Source organism: Tinamus guttatus, unplaced genomic scaffold (assembly GCF_059628265.1).
Source record: "Tinamus guttatus ecotype Peru unplaced genomic scaffold, ASM5962826v1 Tinamus_guttatus_pri_ptg001150l, whole genome shotgun sequence".
Taxonomy (NCBI): Eukaryota; Metazoa; Chordata; class Aves; order Tinamiformes; family Tinamidae; genus Tinamus; species Tinamus guttatus.
In genome coordinates, this window is record NW_028289684.1 from 2866331 (window position 1) to 2884563 (window position 18233).

Genomic DNA, 18233 nt, shown 5'->3' on the forward strand with positions numbered 1-18233 from the left:
CTTATTGAGTCTGTACAGCACTGAGTTTAGAACTCTTCTGTAGCTTATTACTACCCCACAAGCATCAAATACCGCTAGTAGATTAACCACAGTCTTAAAGGACAAACTCTAGATTTTATTCTGGGGGTTCTCATTTCTTTATATGAAAAGTCAGGAAAGTATTTGGGATCCACGTAACCCTGGAGCACAGATGTTGTTTCACTAACTAATCTCTCTCTTGTCTTTCCAGTTTGATGGGGAGAACATGTATATGGGAATGAATGAGAATGCCCAAGAGTTCCTATCAGCGAGTCAGGTAAGTGCCACTTGTCTGGGATGCGCAATGCGGTGGGTGAGACTCCTTGAGACGCTAGGGCTAAGCCAAAGTGTGGATGCTAGAAGCTTTCAGTGAATCTTTGCTCCTGGGATGAGCAGGACCTTGGGAAGGGTCCATGGAGGAGGTCAGGACTTGGTGCCAGTGTGGATTCTGCTGTCCTCTGCTGCCAGGGAGCGGTTAGATAGTTGGGTGCTCGGAGATGGACATGGGTTCATGTTGGTACTGCTGCATTTCACCAGGACCCAGCTCAGCCACAGCTCTCTAGTGAGGCTCAGCAGTGTCACCTCAGCATCTTTGACTACAAACGGAGACACAGCAACTGGTGTTTCTAGCAGCGACAAGGTTTCCTGGTACTGCGTGGAGCTCAGTTCTCTCTCTTCACATAGAGTATTTCCTGCAGCTAAATAGCTTAATGTTTAGCTGGCTCTGGGAGAAATAGGAATCAAAGTTTTCGTGTTTTGGAACTACCAACCCACACGTGGAGGACCAGAATAGTCACGCTCATTCTTGCAGATGCTTGAGCCATCAGGACTCTGACTGGACTTGGACATACGTGGAACACAAGTGCCCATTCAGTGGAGCCCTAACCATATATAGTTAAATTAAGTATTTGTTTAAGTTCTGTCAGCAAAGCTGGGACTTCAGCACATGTTTGTGCGTCTCCCTGATGGGGAGATTACAGATGGCCCCATGTGCAGCCCTTCGAGATATCCTCTCATGGTGGGAGTGTGCAGGGACTTTAGTGCCTCCTCCAGAGCAGCCTGATGACCCACTTGTGGGGACACCATCCCATCGTGGCCTGCTGCCTCCAGAGGAGAATTAATGTTTTTTTAAGCTTCCTGTTTTGGAGCTCTATTGGGCCGTAACTGTGTGGGGCTCTATTGACCACAGCCACTGCACTGTGGTCTGCACTGGCTCCTGTTGTTTGCAGACATCAAAGGAGAAGCAGGTGAGGGTTTTCGTCCCCCACAAAATGCCCCTGGTTTCCTAGTGCCCCAGGAGCAGATGTCCGCTGTCCAGGCTGAGAATGCGGTTTGTTCCTGCTGCTGGGGCTTGGCAGTTTCCATGGCATCAGGAGAAAGGCTAGTGAATCATCCATTTTGTATCCAAATTAGATGTGCAGGACGATTTAAAAATATAGAAGGAAAATGGGATAAGAAGCTGTCATTGGCTTTCCTAGAAGTAGACTGCAAGGATGGGTTGACTCTCTGCTCTGGAGAGATTTGCCTTTTGGCACATGGTCACAGATGGAAAAGCAAAGGGGTTGTCCTCGGTGAGCGGGATTTCCTCCGGTGGGAAGACACCTTCACTGCAGGTTATGTCCTTCTTCCTTAGTCCCTGACACCATTCTTCCATTTTAGCCTGCAAAGCACCCAGACAGTGGTGGGAATTCCCTTGTTCCACAGGACCCACCTGGTCCGTTTGGCCACAGAGTCCCATTACTGCAGAGTCAGGTCTGAAAGGGCTTGAGCGTGGCAGGACCTTGACAAAGTGCTGAAGATGCATTGAGATGTAGAGGAGCAAATGGTGCCCGGGGGGCTGTGATGGGGCTGTCCAGCCCCTACTTAGTCCAGCTTTTCCAGGAATTATAAAATCCTTGCTGCAAGACGGCCCGGACGGGGGGAATTGCCAAGCGCTTGCCTCACCTTGGCGCCAAAAAAGCCACTTGCTACTTCTTTGTAACCGAGCGAGAGGGACAAGTGTATCTGCACTAAGCTCCAGGGCACCAAGGCTGAAGGTCTCAAAGGCCTTTTGTAAAGCCCTTGTTCCCCTGTAGCAGCCTCGGGTTTGGAGCATGCAAGCAAAGTGGAGGCAAATATTAAGATGTAAGCTGTGTCTTACTCTACATCTGTTACTAGGTATTATTTGTGCTTGAAACCTCCCACGGGCTGCTCGCTTTATCTGCCCATTGGGCAGGTGTAAAGGTGCCGGCGCTGGGGCTGCCAGCTGCGCAGAGACCCCCGGGCTGGCACAGACCATCCTGGGGCTGAACGGCAGCCTGAGGGAGCCACTTGTGCTCCCGAATCCCAGCGGACGGTGTTCCTGCAGCATCGGGCATCCCCTGTCTGCGGCACTGCCGTGAAGCAGGAGCCAGAGCTGCTGCTGGGAGGTGACAAAGGGATTTCTGCTGGGAGGTGACAAAGGGATTTCCTTGCAAGGATTAAGAGGAGGGACAAATTTCCACATGAGCAGAGAGGCTATCGCGTGCCGAGGATTAGCGCGCAGTTGGAACCTGGGAGAAGGATAAACCGCCCCAGCTGGCTCCGTGGAACTGCAAGAGGAGTCACAGCGTGCGCTCTGCTTGCCTGCTGGAGTTCATCTCGTGTTTGGAAAGGGTAGTTAGTATTAATCAGGGGAGGAAAATTAGGAAAAAAAAATCATTGGAGGAAAAAGAGAGAAGGGAGGACACAGCTTCCTGGTGGCTCTGCAGGGCTCACCTCTGGGGCCACGCTCACCCCTTCCTTGTGTCCTCCTGGCTCCGTTGTGCAGGTCTCTGCTCTCTTGCTCAGTGCGCAGCCCTTGCAGTTAAATGAACCTTCTGGGAGTTCTTATTCTGATGCTCGCTGAAGCTTTTGTAACCTCAGCGAGCACACCAGCAGCGTTGAAGAGCAAGAGCCCCGGGTGCTGCCGGGCTGCCTGTGCACGTGGCCTGCAGGAGGACCTCATTTCAGCTGCAAACGTTGAGGTCCACGAGAATAAGGCTGAACCTCTCTGTCTTAGGTACCTTCCACTTGGCTCCTCTCCTCCCACCAGTTTGTATTACTTTGTAATTTCATTGTAAATTTTCTACTTCTTTGTAATTTTTCCTTCAAAATACATAGAAAGAATTGGGCGTAAAATTAGGAGGTGCTCCCTTGAGCAGCTCTGCACCTGCCCTTGTTTGAACCTGCACTGGTTTCAACCAGTGCTTCCGTGGCCCAGAACATTGTATGACCAGACACCCAGCAGTGGGTATGCTCTTGGGCAGCTTCCACATCACCCAGCTCAGATTATTCTTATTTTGCAGCTTGGAGCTCTCTGGAGAGCCCCACAGAGCTGCCACACTCTGACTCCAGCCTTATCTCAGCTCCTTGCCCATCCCTTATCCTAAGCGGCTTCTGCCACATCTCATGGCGAAGCTTGGAGCAGCTCCTGCTTCCCTTTCCTTGCATCACTCCTCACGTCGCAGAGCTGCTGCCTTCTATAAACCAAAGTTTTAAATCCAGCTGATCTTCTCACTCTCCTCATCACCCTTTAAGTAGTTGCTTATGGGCTGCATACCCCATTACATGTTTTTTATTCCAAAAGACCTTGTTCTCCCCAGGGAGCTCAATGCAGGAATACAGGAGCCAAAGACCGAATGGAAACGCTGACAGATCAGGGCTGTGCGGGCGCATTCTGCCTCCTGCAAATTCCTGCCCTTGTTCAGCCAAACAAGTAGGGACACCTGAGCCTGGGAGTGAGGCCAATGCAGAATGTAACCCAACGCCCAAGCGGGACCAGGGCAGAAATGCAAGGTGACATCTGATCAAGCCACTGCAGCCACCTGATCCTGGAGATGAGTGAGGGATCTGCGGTGTCCCAGGCAGCAGGCAGCGCATCAGTCCTCACTCCTGTCATTCCTCCTCTCTTTTCTTCCTGCCCTTCTTCTACCTCAGACAAAGGGAAGGAGCTCAGCAAGGCAAAATCCCGAGGAGGATAATGAGGGGGCAAAGCAATCCTACCGTTGAAAGAGATAAAACCGTCTGCAAAATAAGTAAGCAAAGACATTAAGTAAGATGCTTGTGATGGGGAAATGAACCCCAGTAAAGGCAACCTCTGGGAAATTCCTGCATAGCTGGATGGGAATTGAGGAGGATGGCTGGCGGCAAGACTTTGCGCTCACAGGAAGGGTCCGCAGGCACTTTATAAATATTAATTAACTCTGCCTCAAAACAGCCTGTAAGTACTGTGGTACACTGTTACAGTCGAGGAAATGCAGGAGAAATCCATTGCTCAAGAGCGGGATTCCGGGCTCAGTCGTGACCCTCGGCTTGTTCTGGCACCTTTGCCCCTTGCACTGATGTCAGGGCAAGCCTTGGGTGCCTGGGAAGCGCTTGTTGGGCTTGGCCCATCTGCGTCCTCTTCTGGCTGCTAAATGGGCAGTGAGAGCGATGGGTCCTGCAAAGGAGGAAAGATCTGATGGCTTTCTACTAAAGACTGCCCATGCCTATACACCGTAGCCTATACAAGGAGGTATATTACAGCCACAAGCATGGTTGTAGCAAGTGCGTAAAACCTGCGGATTTTTTTTGCCTTTGTGTAATCCAGGAGGAGCTTAGCTGGGGCTGTACTGATGCACCAGTGGAAACGGAGCTAAGGAGGATTATTGCACTTGTCGTGTGCACCCACACATGGATAAAATCTGCCTCCCTATGTGTCCACACAAGAAGTTTTGCACTTAAATTATGCACGCCTGCGTTTCAGCGTACCTGGAATCAATCTGCATACGTATCTGTGTGCTCGGGCGCGTTCATATCAGCGTTTATCTACTGCATCTATTGCCCTTTTACCTGTTTATCTTCATTCATCTCCCAGCTTGGGTCTGTATTAGCCATAATAGATACAGTAACTCGCTGATCTTGTGGGTCAAATGGTCAGGGCTCTTGGATCAGCCATCAGGATACATTACCACCGGGGCCTCCGGTGGGGCTTGAATTACAACTTGCATTTGACTCATTTCTGGGGTCAAAACGTCCCTCTTATTTGATCGAATGACAGAAATTGTATAATTTGTATATATCCCTGAGCCATATGTGCTCTGAGTGCCACTCTAATGTGTTTTATAAAGGCACAGCTGTCTTGGTGACTTATTTAAAATGGGATTTTGAAGTAGTGTTCTTGCCATTTAATGTCCTCATTCAGGGTTACGTGAGGTTTATCAAATAATAAATAACGTTGGAACATTTGTTTTTAGCATAACAATGGATTTGCGGGTTATAAGGAGCCGGACGTTGCAGTAAGGCTGTTTGGTAAATAAGCAATAAGGAAGAAGGAAGTGGCAGCGTAATTAGAAGTTAACGACAGGGTGGGGAGCTGCAGAAACACTTTCCTTGCTGTGTGCTAACGCTCCAGACCGAGCATGCTGGCAGGCCGCTGTTATAAAATATGCCATAAAACCTTGTCACAACAGTGGCAGATGCGCCATCCTCCCACCTCCAGGGCCTCCCACCCGTCTGGGCTGAGTCGCAGTGGAAACGCAGCAGTTGTGAGACGGGGATTCCTGGGCTTGGGACCTGTGTAAGTTGCTCTTGGCCACTGTGGCTTCTGTCTTGGCCTAGAGGTTTCCTCCAGAAGAAGGTTGACAGGAAGAATCGGAAGACCCAGAAAACCCTGGTGGCAGCCTGGGCTGACCCTTGAGTCTTGTGCTAAAGACTGAGTGGTAGAGGAAAAATCAGAGCCCACCGTGAGGGTAGTCTTGGTGCAGTCTCCACTCATGTCCCCTGATGAGCTTTCATGTTTCTAAGCAGCCCAGTGGGTCTTCTGTCTGGAGAAACACATTGGTTTTAATTTTGAGGAGATGGACTGGTATCTTATTTATAATCAACTGAACTTGGCTACTTGAGGCAATTATGTATGACAGGAACATACAGTGATCAAAAGACATTCAGTTTTGGAGAAAATCACTTACATCAAGTAGAAGGCTTTAAAGAAAAGACCCTGTTCCCCCGTCATGGAACGTTTGGGATGATCCTACATGTCACCCCCTACTGTATTCCTTAGCCTTAACTCTCTCGCCTCCTTGCATCTCCCAGTCTGCAAAACTTCCGTATTTGCAAAGTCCAGAGTCAGGCGCAGAGTGAGTAGGAGACACCTTAAAACAGAAGAGCGGATGATTCACCAGGCCCTGTGCAATTACGCATTAGAAACATTGCTATAGCATAGAAAAAATGTACTACAGGCACAGAGAAGTCAGAGTTTGGTACCGACTCAAAGTCAAAAGAGAAAAACTACAGCCCTGGGCAGTGCAGCAGAGGTGGGAGCCGGGGCTGTGCAGTGCGGCATGTGTCCATTTTAGCATACAGGTTTTCCTCTTTCCCTGCCCTTCGTGGAGTATTGCTGTATTTTGTATGTTGTGCTGGAGAAGAAAGAAATAGAGGGGAAGGCATTGATAGATATTGAATGTCTTTCTTTCTCAGCAGACAATTCAGGAAAAATGTCATGTGCTATTTTAAAATGAACAATAGGGTATTGCACATAATTTATTATAATCAGTGGCTAATGGAAACCCTCACAGATGGGGGTGTTGGAGGTGAGCTTGGCTACAGCTGCTCATTCAAGATCGTGAATTTTGTATGAACTCCTATGTGTCAGTGAAATTTTTTGAAAGGTGCAGGCAGGAAGCGATTCCTGTAATTTAGTCCTAGCAACAGAAGCTTCTGTTGCTGATGTGAGATTGGCTGCTGTGCTTAGCTAAAATAATAATAATAATAATAGAATATATTACAGCAGAATGAACACTGCCTTCAACCCCTGGGTCTCAAAGGACTCTGAGGTTGTTAACAATACGGTGTTTGAGAAGCGGCCACAAAACGTCACCGAGCGAAAAGATAATGGAACTGAGCAGCTCCTGGAGCCACAATGAATAGTCCCTGTTTCTATTGCATTTACTCGGGAGAGAAAAATAACATCTTACACAATTGCAGGTAGCTATCAGGTGATGCAGAGATGCTTTGCAGGGCTGGCAGGCTCTAAAGAATGATGTACGGTGGTTGAATTTCATAAGTAGACATGTGTATTGCCAATGAGTTGAGGTTGTTGATAGATTTAGGGTTAGGGGCAAAGCCAGGAGGGAGAATGAGATCTTTGGGAATGTCCAAGCAGAGATCCACAGCCAGGGAAAATGTCCTGGCCAGCTGCAGCAGATTGGGAGCAGGGAACAGGGATCGGAGCCCAGGACTGCAGCTCCACCAGTGTGTCCTGGGTGGCTGCACCACCTGCGTGCTTCGCTCCATCACACCATCAGATTTGCTTCTCTTCCCAAAGCCTTTCTCAGCCTTTCTGGAGTCTGAGTCAAACCAAAGATCCTTTTTGACTGGACTATAGAAAGTGTTTAATCTAAGTAGCAAGTCTGTGCAGAAACTTTTCATGTCCTTGCATAAAAAGGTCCTCATGCTCCTGAAGTCAGAGGTTGGCTTTCTTCTGCAAGAGACTTCTGGGTAGGATTTATATTTTTTCATATAAATGTAGTGCTATGGAAATATGGGGCGGGGGGGAGGAGAGAGAGGAAAAAACAAAAAACAGTTGCCCTTGGGATTTCCTTTCCAAACTGATTGATTACTTCTCCTTCTCCTCTGGGAGCAGCAAAACCAAGCCAGTGTTTGGATCTTCCATCATAAGGGCGTGATTAACTGGATGGGGGTTACGCAGGAGCCCTGTGCCTGAGCAAGAAAATGTTATTTTCCCCTCTGGAGTTTGGATGAAGGCTTGTGCAAATAGGAAGCCACCGCTGCTCCAGGATGGCTCTCAGGGATGCTCTGCTCTGCCCCTGGGCTGATGAGTGACGTGGAGCAACCCAGGCACAGCGCAGATGTGGGGGATGCCTTGGGATTTTACGTCCCACGGTACCTGCTCGCTTACGTCCCTCCTGGCCTCACCTGTGCTATCATTCCTGCTCCTACTGCGGCACCACAATGCGAGCATGACGTTGAGGTGATGCCGCCGGTCAGAGCGGCCTCCACACGTGGCTTCTCTGGGCGGGCGCTGCAGGTACCTGGGGATGGAGAATGCAGGGAGGAGACCATGGAAAACAGGCAATGACTGTAACAAGATGGGGTGCGTGCACTCTGCAAGCACCCAAGGCGCTTAGCTTGCTGGCGTTGTTCTGTGCTGGGCTGGCATTCAGGTGTCTGATGCAGTGCACAGCCTTGCTGGTGGTGATGCCGCTGTCACAGCCAGCGGCCACTCAACAAGTCCAAGTTGGGTTTATCCCAGCCTAGGAAACCCCTCAGCAGCCATCCGATCTGAGGCTGGGTGCCTCAGGCCCATGTGCCTGTGTACCCTGCAAAGGACAAATTATGGTTTGGCTTTTAGCATTTTTAATTAAAATGTGAGCAAAAAGTATGAGGTTTGGACCCAGCTGGATTTTCCTGGCTGCTGTGTGAAGGAGCTACCTGATCTGATTACCATGAAGATGACAAACTATCAAAGTAAAAAAGAGCTTTTTGAAAGTATCTCATATTAAACCTTCAAACTTAACATTTTAAGAATAATTATAGTTGTATTACTGGAAAATGATTCATGAATTCTGAATAAATATAAGAACCTTAAAGGGAAACATTCCAAGACCGCAGTTTTCGTTCCAATCTGGTGAAATTTAGGATCATTTTGCAGCTGTAGAATAAAACGGAAAAAAAAACAAAATATGTACATAGGCTGTATTGAGTATATGTCAGACTAAACTAATGAGATTTTTTTTCATCAACTCTAAGCGCACGGACAAATGCAATAGCTGTTCTCCTTTTTGGTACTAGAAAGCATTGAGAGAGAAGGCAGAGAGAATCTTACTGTTCACAGTCTTTATTCCACCCTTGATTGTTAAATAATATATTGTATCTTGGCTGCAGAATGTCTGAACTGACTGTAAGGGGTATAAAAGGGAGAAGAGCTGGCTAAAAAAAGAGCAAAAAGAAAAGAAGTGAGGAAGGGCTTGGATTGGGAATTTTATTGGTATTCCCAGAGGCCTTTAATAAAGATACTTTTCGCACAATACAGTGAATGTTTACAGCAGACAATTTAGTTTCCTTCCAACAATTATGAGAGAAATTGAATCTCAGGAAATGTTAGTTTTCTCTAAAATTAGACATAACAATAAAGATACTCCTGAAAGTTTATTAAGGAGGGGGAAAAAAAAGCCATTAGTCTCTGGAAGACAATTTAGTAAATTTATTTTAAGCGTTGCATATGACAGATAAAGCAAACACAGTACCTGCGGGGCCCATTCCATAAAATCAGCAATGTGTTTGCTCACCTGAGCGCTGGAAAGTTGAGCTGGAGGTCGCTGGATAGTTTTGCACGAATATTTGCATGCCTTTTTGCAGGTGCAAATGCCTCCTCCCTCTTCCTGGCACATGTTTATTTTATTTTATTTTATTTTATTTTATTTTATTTTATTTTATTTTATTTTATTTTATTTTATTTTATTTTATTTTATTTTATTTTATTTTATTTTATTTTATTTTATCTTCTCTTCTATTTTTCCCTGTGCTCCTTGATTGCCGCCTTCTTCTTGGTCTTCTCACACCGAGAGGAGATCACTATGATTTGAGATCAAAGACATGGATGGGAGGATAAATAGGGAAGGACCAAGAAGCTTGGCTCACTGCTGGATGGTTTAGGTCCTTTTCCTTGGAAGGCGCTGCCAGATTTACTCAGATTTGGGGTTTGCTTGGGCCAAGTGGTACCCTCCGGGGTGTGTGGCCTCTCCAACTGCTTAATGAATGAAGTGACTCAGTCCTTTTGGCCTCCAGCTACCCAGGGCTGGTTTTCTTTGGATGTAGTTGCTCATGGAGCTCCCTCCCATCTCCTGCTTCCTGGGGCCATGGGATGAAGGCCCTGCTGGTGTTGATGCATCTTCATCTTCTCTGCAGAGACCTGAGCTTCCAGTTTAGCCCTGGTTCTGTCGCAGCTGTGGGAGGTCCCAGAGATGTCTGTTGCCCATGACTGCCCTTCTCAATGCAAGCAGCTCCCAGCTGTGACCAGCAGCCTGGTGGCCCAATGTCCTCCTAGCCTGAGGCAACATGTTGGGGCAGCGCTGCTGCTGTGGATGTTAAGTTGATGGCTTTCCCTTTTTGCCTTCCTCCAGAAGGACGATCTTGCTCTGGAAACTCCTTTGCTCCAGGTCGCCTCATGCCTTGGCAGATATTTGGTGAATAGCTGCGATTTAGGACATGGACTAGCTACTTGTGGTGATGTGTCTCCCCTTTGCTTTTATATACCGTGCATAAGCTTGTTTTTATTAAAGACAAAATTGTTAAAGACAAAATCTATTTGTTTCCCCCAAATTCACGTACTGGAAGCTCAAGGCTGAGCTTTTCACACATACTTTGGGGATTTGGCCGTGTACTACGTTGCAGTTGTCACAGTTTTGTCAGGAGCCTTTTGATGCTCCAGGCTTTCCCTAGCAGCCCAGCATCTTTGTGCTCTTTCGATTACACCGTGACTTCTCCTTGGGTGAAGCAAGGAAGTGAAGAAAATGTTAGCCCTTGTGGTGGCAAAAGGCTGCAGTTTGCAGAACTGCATGGATTGCAAGGAAGTGAAGAGAGGTGCTGGCTGATTATCATAAAATCTCATGGACCAGGAAGGCTGGTGTGTTGGATTTTGCATATATGGGGTCTGCAAGAAGGGCAGCATCCTGATCCTGCAGGTATTCTTTAATATCTCTTCTGCTCTGATATGTTTTTAATTTTAATAATATATTAAAAAAAAAGCGAGCAGCACTGCTAAGGTGACGGGCGCTTAAGGAGCACTGAATAAATACATAAAATATGTTTGCCGAAGGCATTTGTCGTTGGAAGTTTAAACATTAAACATGCCTGCTTTGTGTGATACTATAATAAAGCAGCAATGTTCAAAGAGTCAGGAGCAGGGTTCTGAGTGCAGCGCTACATCTTCACTCCGTGTCGAAAGAGCCCCCGTTGCATCAGTACCGTGTCCATGTGCTTTGCCCTGAGAAGGGCATGTGCAAGTGAAGTCTGCGAGGGATTTCACAGAATCACAGAATGATTGAGGTTGGAAGGGACGTCTAAAGATCACCTAACCCCCCTGCTCAAGCAGGGACACCTGGAGCACATGGCACAGGGTGGCATTGAAGATCTCCAAAGAAGGACACTCCACAACCTCTCTGGGCAGCCTGTTCCAGGGCTCTGTCACCCTCACAGTAAAGAAGTTCTTCCTCATATACAGATGAAATTTTCTGGACTTAGATTTACCACCATTACCTACCCCTTGCCCTACTGCTGGCCTCCACCAAGAAGAATTTGGCCCTAGCCTCTTTACATCCTTCCCTCAGGTATTTGTAGGCTCTAGGCTAAATAGGCCCAGCTCGCTTAATTTTTCCTCATAAGATAGATGTCACAGTCCCTTAACCATCTTTGTCACTCTGTGCTGGACTTTAGAAGTTCCACGTCCCTCTTGTACTGGGGAGCCCAGAACTGCCCCCAATACTCCAGGTGCCTCCCCAGAGCTGAGCAGAGGGGCAGGATCCCCTCCCTTGTCCTGCTGGCAACACTGCTCCTGATGCAGCTGGGAGCCCATTGGCCTTCTTGGCCACAAGGGCACATTGCTGCCTCATGGTTAACCTGTTGTCAACCCAGAACTCGCAAATCCCTCTCCATGGAGCTACTTTTCAACAGGTCAACCCTGAATCTGTACTGGTGCCTGGGGTTATTCCTCCTCAGATGCAGGACTCTGCACTGGCCCCTGTTGAACCCCAGGAGGACACCCCTGCCCAACTCTCCAACCTGTGCAGGTCCCTCTGAATGGCAGCACAGCCCTCCAGAATGTCAGCCACCCTGTCCAGTCCTGTATCATCCACAAACCTCCTGTGGGTGCAATGTATCCCCCCATCCAGGTTGCCAATAAATAACGTGAACAGTACTGGACCCCGGGTGGACAACAGTAGCCACAGGCCTCTGACTGGACTCAGCACTGTCTGTCACAACACCCGGAGACCCCGAGCTCTGCCTCCCAGCCAGCTCTCAATTCACCCCACTGTCCACCCATCCAACCGACATCTCCCGATCTTCCCCATCAGGATATCATTGGAGACTGTGTTGAAATCCTTGCTAAAGTCAAGGTAGACAACATCCACTGCTCTCCCCCTATGCATCCAGCCAACCATCCCATCTTTCAGTGCCATCAGGTTGGTTGCACACGATTTCTCCTTGGTGAATCCATGCCAACCACTCGTGTGCACCCTCTTTTCCATGACATTAGATGGCCTACAGCATGAGCTGCCCCATCATCTCCACAGGGATGGAGGTGAGGTTGCAGTTCCATGGGTCCTTCTTGCCATTCCCAAAGACTGGTGTGACGCTGGCCCTTCTCCAGTCCCCTGGCACCATCCTGAAGATGATAGAGAGTGGCCGAGCAATAACTCACACTAGTTTCCTCAGCACCTACAGATGCATCTCATAGGTGCATCTCTAACCCAATCCTCCTCAACTAGGAGAAAGTCTCTCCACATTTCCTGTCTTCTTTCCAGGCTCTGTAGTTCGTGGGGGCTAGCCTTAGCAGTAAAGACTGAAGCAAAGAAGGCATTCAGTAACTCTACCTTCTCTGTATCCTCTGACACCAAGGCATCCACCCCATTCAGCAGCAGGCCCACATTTTCCCTAGTCTTCCTTTTGCTGCTGATGTATTGGTAGAAGCCCTTCTTGTTGTCCCTGATATCCCTTGCTGAATTTAATTCCAAATGGGCCTTAGCCTTCCTCACTGCATCCCTGCATTCTCTCACAGTGTTCCTGTATTCCTCCCATGTGGTCTGACCCTTCTTTCATGTAACATACCCTCTCTTTTTCTGTTTAAGGTTTCCCAAGATCTCCTTGCCCATCCACGCAGGGCTCTTCAGCATGATCATAGGCTTCTTCTCTGTGTGCATGGCCTCTTTCCTACTGATCAGCGTGGAGGCTTTGGTATTGCTCCCTAGTGAAGTGCAGGGGATTTCTATACCCGCTGCAGAGCGTGTGCAGGAGGTGCTATCCCTACCCGCTTTCCTGGGCACCCAGGGCATATCCTTGCACTGAGTGGCCTTGGGGCCCAGTGGTGCAAACAAACAGGTTTGTCTATTTGTTTTCTTAACTTACAAGATAAGGAGAAACACAGATACTCAATCCATTAAGAAATAACTAGGTGGGTGATTCACTACCGTTTGTGTAAATGGCACTAACTCTGGTCTGCCTGCGCAATTTATTAATACTTCACGGGAGGGAAAAAAATAATTTTAATCTCATAATGGATGATGAGCTGTGAAATTGCTTCTGCAGCAGCTGGGCACCCTGGGGGAGGGTGCTGGATTGCACCACATTACGCGAGCTTTCCCCAGATCTCTGCCTTCCCCCTGCTAATCAGACACGTCAGATCTGGGGGATGGGAGCACGGTTGCCATTGCTTCTCTTGGATGTTATTACAGCTTTTTTATTCCTATCTGTGTTTTTCTTGTCTGTTTGCTTTTGGGTCTCAAGTTTGACTTTGGTACATGAGTCAATCTCTGAGTGCATTTATGCTGAGCGACCCTTTGGGTTTTGCCAGCTGGGTCTAGAGCTTGGGGTTGGTGCTGTGGTGGGCGCAATGGCAGCAGGTTGCCCATGGGACCTCAAGGCACAGTGAGCAGGAAAAGACCCATTCCCCTTCCTTTGTGTATGAAAAACTCATCTCATGCAGCTTCTGCAAGCGTGTCTACGGCACACGCTTAATGTCTCGGCACCGATGTGCCCCACCAACGGAGGAGGGATGCATCTGCCAGGGCCCCTAGGCAAATTCCTCTTTGCTGATGAGCAAATAAAAATGAAGGCATGTAAAGAAGGAAGACCTGGATGCGATCCTGTGCCATGTGCTCTAGGTATCCCTGTTTGAGCAGAGGGGTTGGATTAGATGATCTCTAGAGGTCCTTTCCAGCCTTAACCATTCTGTGATTCTGTGAGAAGCGAATCAAGATGGTAGGTGGTGTTCCCATTACGGCGTTGCTGGAGGACCTTCCTACAGCAGATATCTAGAGAAAGCCGGGTTTGCTGCAGCACCTGTGCTGCACAGTATTGCTCTGCTGGCCATGTGTGGTGAGTTAGGGCTTATCCTGAGAGATTAAACTGTGGAAAATTTGCTACAGAGCATTTATCAAAAGTGTGTTTCTTTAATTCTTAGCTCCAGTCCTTCAGTTTGGGACCTAAAGGAAACACTATGCAAGATGACAAGCAAAATGGGATGTGTATTGTGCAAAATAGAGCCTTTCTGCTGCTTTTGGGGACTTCTTGCTCCACTAGAGCCAGGTCAAATTAATTTTTTAGAGTGCTTTTTACTAATTCTTTCTTGCATGCCTCCCATTACTGTTTTCAGGCAGCCTTATCTCTTGACCTGCTTACAGTGCATTATACATCATTATGTAATGTATCATTGGCTCAATGCAAAATGCCAAATCTGTCCAGTCCAACAATGAGTTTCTGTGAAGTGCAGTGATCTTATTATGCAAGTTCAGAATGCCATGAGACAAAAAAGGCAATTATGTAAAATCTGGACTCCTCAAATAATTCCCAGAAATGCATGATATTCTTGAATAGAATATAATTGTATTCCTTACGTTCACTTCCAGCTGAGATACCACGAGGGGATTTGCATTTGCCTGGCCCAGTCATTTGTGGCAAATACTAACTTAAAGTACTATTTAATTTTTTAAATACTACCAAAAAAAAAAAAAAAATCCTCCCTAACTCCTGGATGTACATTTTGCTTAAAATCAGACAAAATGATGATGAACAATTTTAATGGATTCGATAGCAAGGCAAATGAAAGCAGGTATGCTTAGCCTACGTGAAACAGAACTTGCATATCTCTGCAGAGCAGTGCTGCCCTTGCTCTGAAGACTAGGGAGGCATAGCTGCAAAAACAGTGACATGAAACAGTCTTCCCATCAGTAGAGTCGAGCACCTAAAGCAGGGTTGCAGCTAGCACCCATGTGTCAAATACACATCATGTTTTGGGCATGCTTGTGAAGACATAATGAAGGACTTCCAGAGCTCTAGCTATTGCCCATGTTTGTACAAGCCAACATTGGTTGCTTACATGCACAGTCTTGGGGCTTGAATTTACCATCTGCTTCCTTGAAGGTAATTGAAGGTGTTTGTTAGGGGAACTTGGTACTGCCTCAGCTGCTGGGGTGGGAGATTCAGCCCTGGTGCTTCCTTGAGGAAGGGCACCAGTGCAGCTCAAAATACACTAGGACAGGGAAAAGTGCTGCCTGAAGGTGTCTTGCCCAATAACGGCAGCCTTTCAGAGAAGTAATAACAGCAGACCTGCAAAACCAATTGTTTTGGATGTGCTTGGAACTCCCCAACACTAGATGTTGAAGTCAGGAGCTTGACAGGAACGCAAGGAGGATCAGAGATACATATGGACATTAAGACCAGATGAGATAGATGGGAGGAAAGGAGGAATCATGCTGATCTGCAAGGAGCTTCTACAGTTAGGGATTTTTATACCTCATTCAAAATGCTAGTTAATACTGGCTTACTCTTTGGTCAGAAGATTTGACCAGTTGAACCACTGATCTGATTCCTTAAAGCAGGTCTGGTGTTCTCGGACAGCAATGTGTGGTCACAGGTTTCTGTTCCACCTGGTAACAGCCTCTGAGAGCTCTTCTGTCCTGGATGTGCTTGGGGGCATGAGAGGCTGGGCCTGGAGACACAATGGTCCTCACAGGCTCACATGGAGCTCTGTTCTGGGCCATGCAGTGGCTTCACCGGGATCCTTCTCTGCACTCTCTTGCAAGGCAATAGCTGCAGTGTTCTACAGAAAGTCTGATAATGAAAGGAGGAAAGGTTGAGAACTCTGCTGGATTACATTTTTCTTCCTCTCTATTCCTGGGAGTAACTGCTTCCAAAACTCATTTCTGTCTTTCTCACTGAGGAATTAGAGGTCTCTATCTTCACTCAGAAGGATAAACGTGGCATTACTAATCCTTTATATACCATTGCATGCTGCATTGCTGCTTCCATGCATGTATACTGCCTTTATGGTAACGGTAACCTTTTCTTGAACCAGAGATTTTCCTGAACAAGACCCCTTTGGGATCTGTGTGGGCTTTCCTGGATACATTTTTAATAAACACAATAATTTGACTGCAAACCCATTACCTAACCCTTGTTTGTTCTGTGGGATAGTCATTTCCATGCGTGTAAAAAACACTAACTCACAGAGCAATCAAAGGAAAAATGACAACCAGGGCAAAATTGGTATGTGTTGTGATAAACCAGTCTATCTTCAGCATCGTGCACTGTAGCTTTATATATTGCCTGTGAATTATGGTCTTGAAAAGACATTAAATCTTTTTTAAAAAATCAAATCTAATTGTAACTATATTTTTGTTTTTTATTTTGGTTTATGTACAGTATATGACTTTTGCAGAGACATTTTTATTCTGGGAAAATGACAGGCCAACAAGAAGCCATAATTGCACTGATTTTTAGAAGTGCCTGCATTACTACAGATCTGATGTACTGCAAGACATGAATCAGAAAAATTCTATTAAAAAAATCTCTTGAATGGCTGACACAGGAGTATTATCCACGATGATTAATTTGACTTGGTCATTATGAACACAGACAAGTCTGACAAAATTGCATTTCATTCCCCACTGAATTCATAAAATCACTATACATATAATAAGAAGCTATAGTTCTGTGCTATCCACTATTCTTGACAGGATTCCAGTTCTGGATAAGATACTGATTAAAAAAAAAAAAAAAAGCAGAGAGGGACTTGGGAGCCTTTTAAAAAGCCTACAATAGGGCTGATTTCTTTTGCTATAAATTGTTCATAGAGCTCCATTATTTTTAGCCTTTTTTGTTGGACTGCTGATGCAGGTCAACCACAGCTTGGAGAACGCAAGGGAAAATGAATGCATGCTCTTGTTTATATTGGAAATGACTGTTTTTGTCAGAAATGCGTGCATATGCTGATCTTGGAGAGCCCCAAGGAGTCCTGCTGTCCTGTATGTGAGGGCATGGGCTGGGGACCATCACCTCTGTCCAGCCACCAGCATAGAAACCCTTTGCTTGTTGAATCTGAAGGAGTATGCATCGTACAGATGGTTATTAATAACCTGTGCGTCGTTCCTCATTTATTTCCCATAGAAATGAGATACAAATGCACAGGCTGAGCCCAGAAGATCCTAAGAAGGTTTTTGCTGGCTTCAGTGGAATTTTAGAACATGATTTTATTAAATCTGTAGAAAGCAGAGACTTCCCTCCCACTGTCAAATTTGGTTAAAGGCCCCCAGAAAGCTCAGATACTTGAAGCCCTGTGATTCTGTGCCTGCACAGGCTATGCATCTGTAGGAGAGTGGACAAAACCAAGCCACGCAACTCTTCTATTGAATACTTGTGGTGAAAATATTTGTAAAAGGGGCTGGGAACACTTCAGAGGCAATTTGCAGATTGCATGTGACTGTGCATAAATACTTCTCTCCAGTATTTATCCTGCTCTACCTTAAGTAATTCATTGGCCTTGCAGTCCCCACGCTGGATCTCCATGGGCAAAGGTGAGGCCAGTCAATTGCTGTTCCTAAAACAAAACAGTGCTGCAGATGGGGAAAATCAGCGCTGCATCACTTCTAGGCACGGGGCTCCTGAAGTCCCAGTGCTAAAGCAGATCCCTGGCACCTCTGCTCTGGGATGAGGTGCCCAAGGAGTAGCAAGGGGCACCCTCTGGGACTTTTAATCTGCTGATTTTCCTGGGGGGTTTGCAGGCTGCAGCTGGATCGGGGCAAGAGGTGGGAAATACCTTGGGACCCTGAATGGCTGGTGGGAGATGGAGTCCAAAATGAGCTCCAGAGCTGGGCCAGCGCCTCCAAAGCACTGTTACCATTTCAATCCTGCTGAGGAAACAGCATGAGACCGTCATAACTCCTGCATCTTCTGCACTGTTAATAGAGACCAGGACAATAAGCTGTTGCCCTGTTTCTGTCCAGGCACCAGCTGTGGCCCTCAGTAATGGTGCTCAACCTCACAAATAGCAATTTTCCTCATTTTGCAGATTTTCTAGACTAGCTTTGGTCTGCCTAGACCTGTTTAATCTCTGAAATAGCACGTTTCTACAGCAGTAAGCTCTGGCTTGGAGCTGCAGCATAGAGCTTGCTAGTGGATGAGGAAGGGTTCGGAGACCATGGTGCTGTGCGTCATCTGGATGA

General features: G+C 46.9%; 1 protein-coding gene across 1 annotated transcript in view; it reads left to right on the forward strand.

The window, feature by feature from the left end:
- TOX2 (TOX high mobility group box family member 2) overlaps positions 1-18233 on the forward strand; it is a 119912-nt gene that overhangs the window by 47308 nt on the left and 54371 nt on the right. Inside the window, exon 2 of the mRNA XM_088538744.1 lies at positions 230-295. Within this exon, the coding sequence (XP_088394870.1) occupies positions 230-295 (66 nt within the window). The remainder of the gene's footprint in view (positions 1-229; positions 296-18233) is intronic.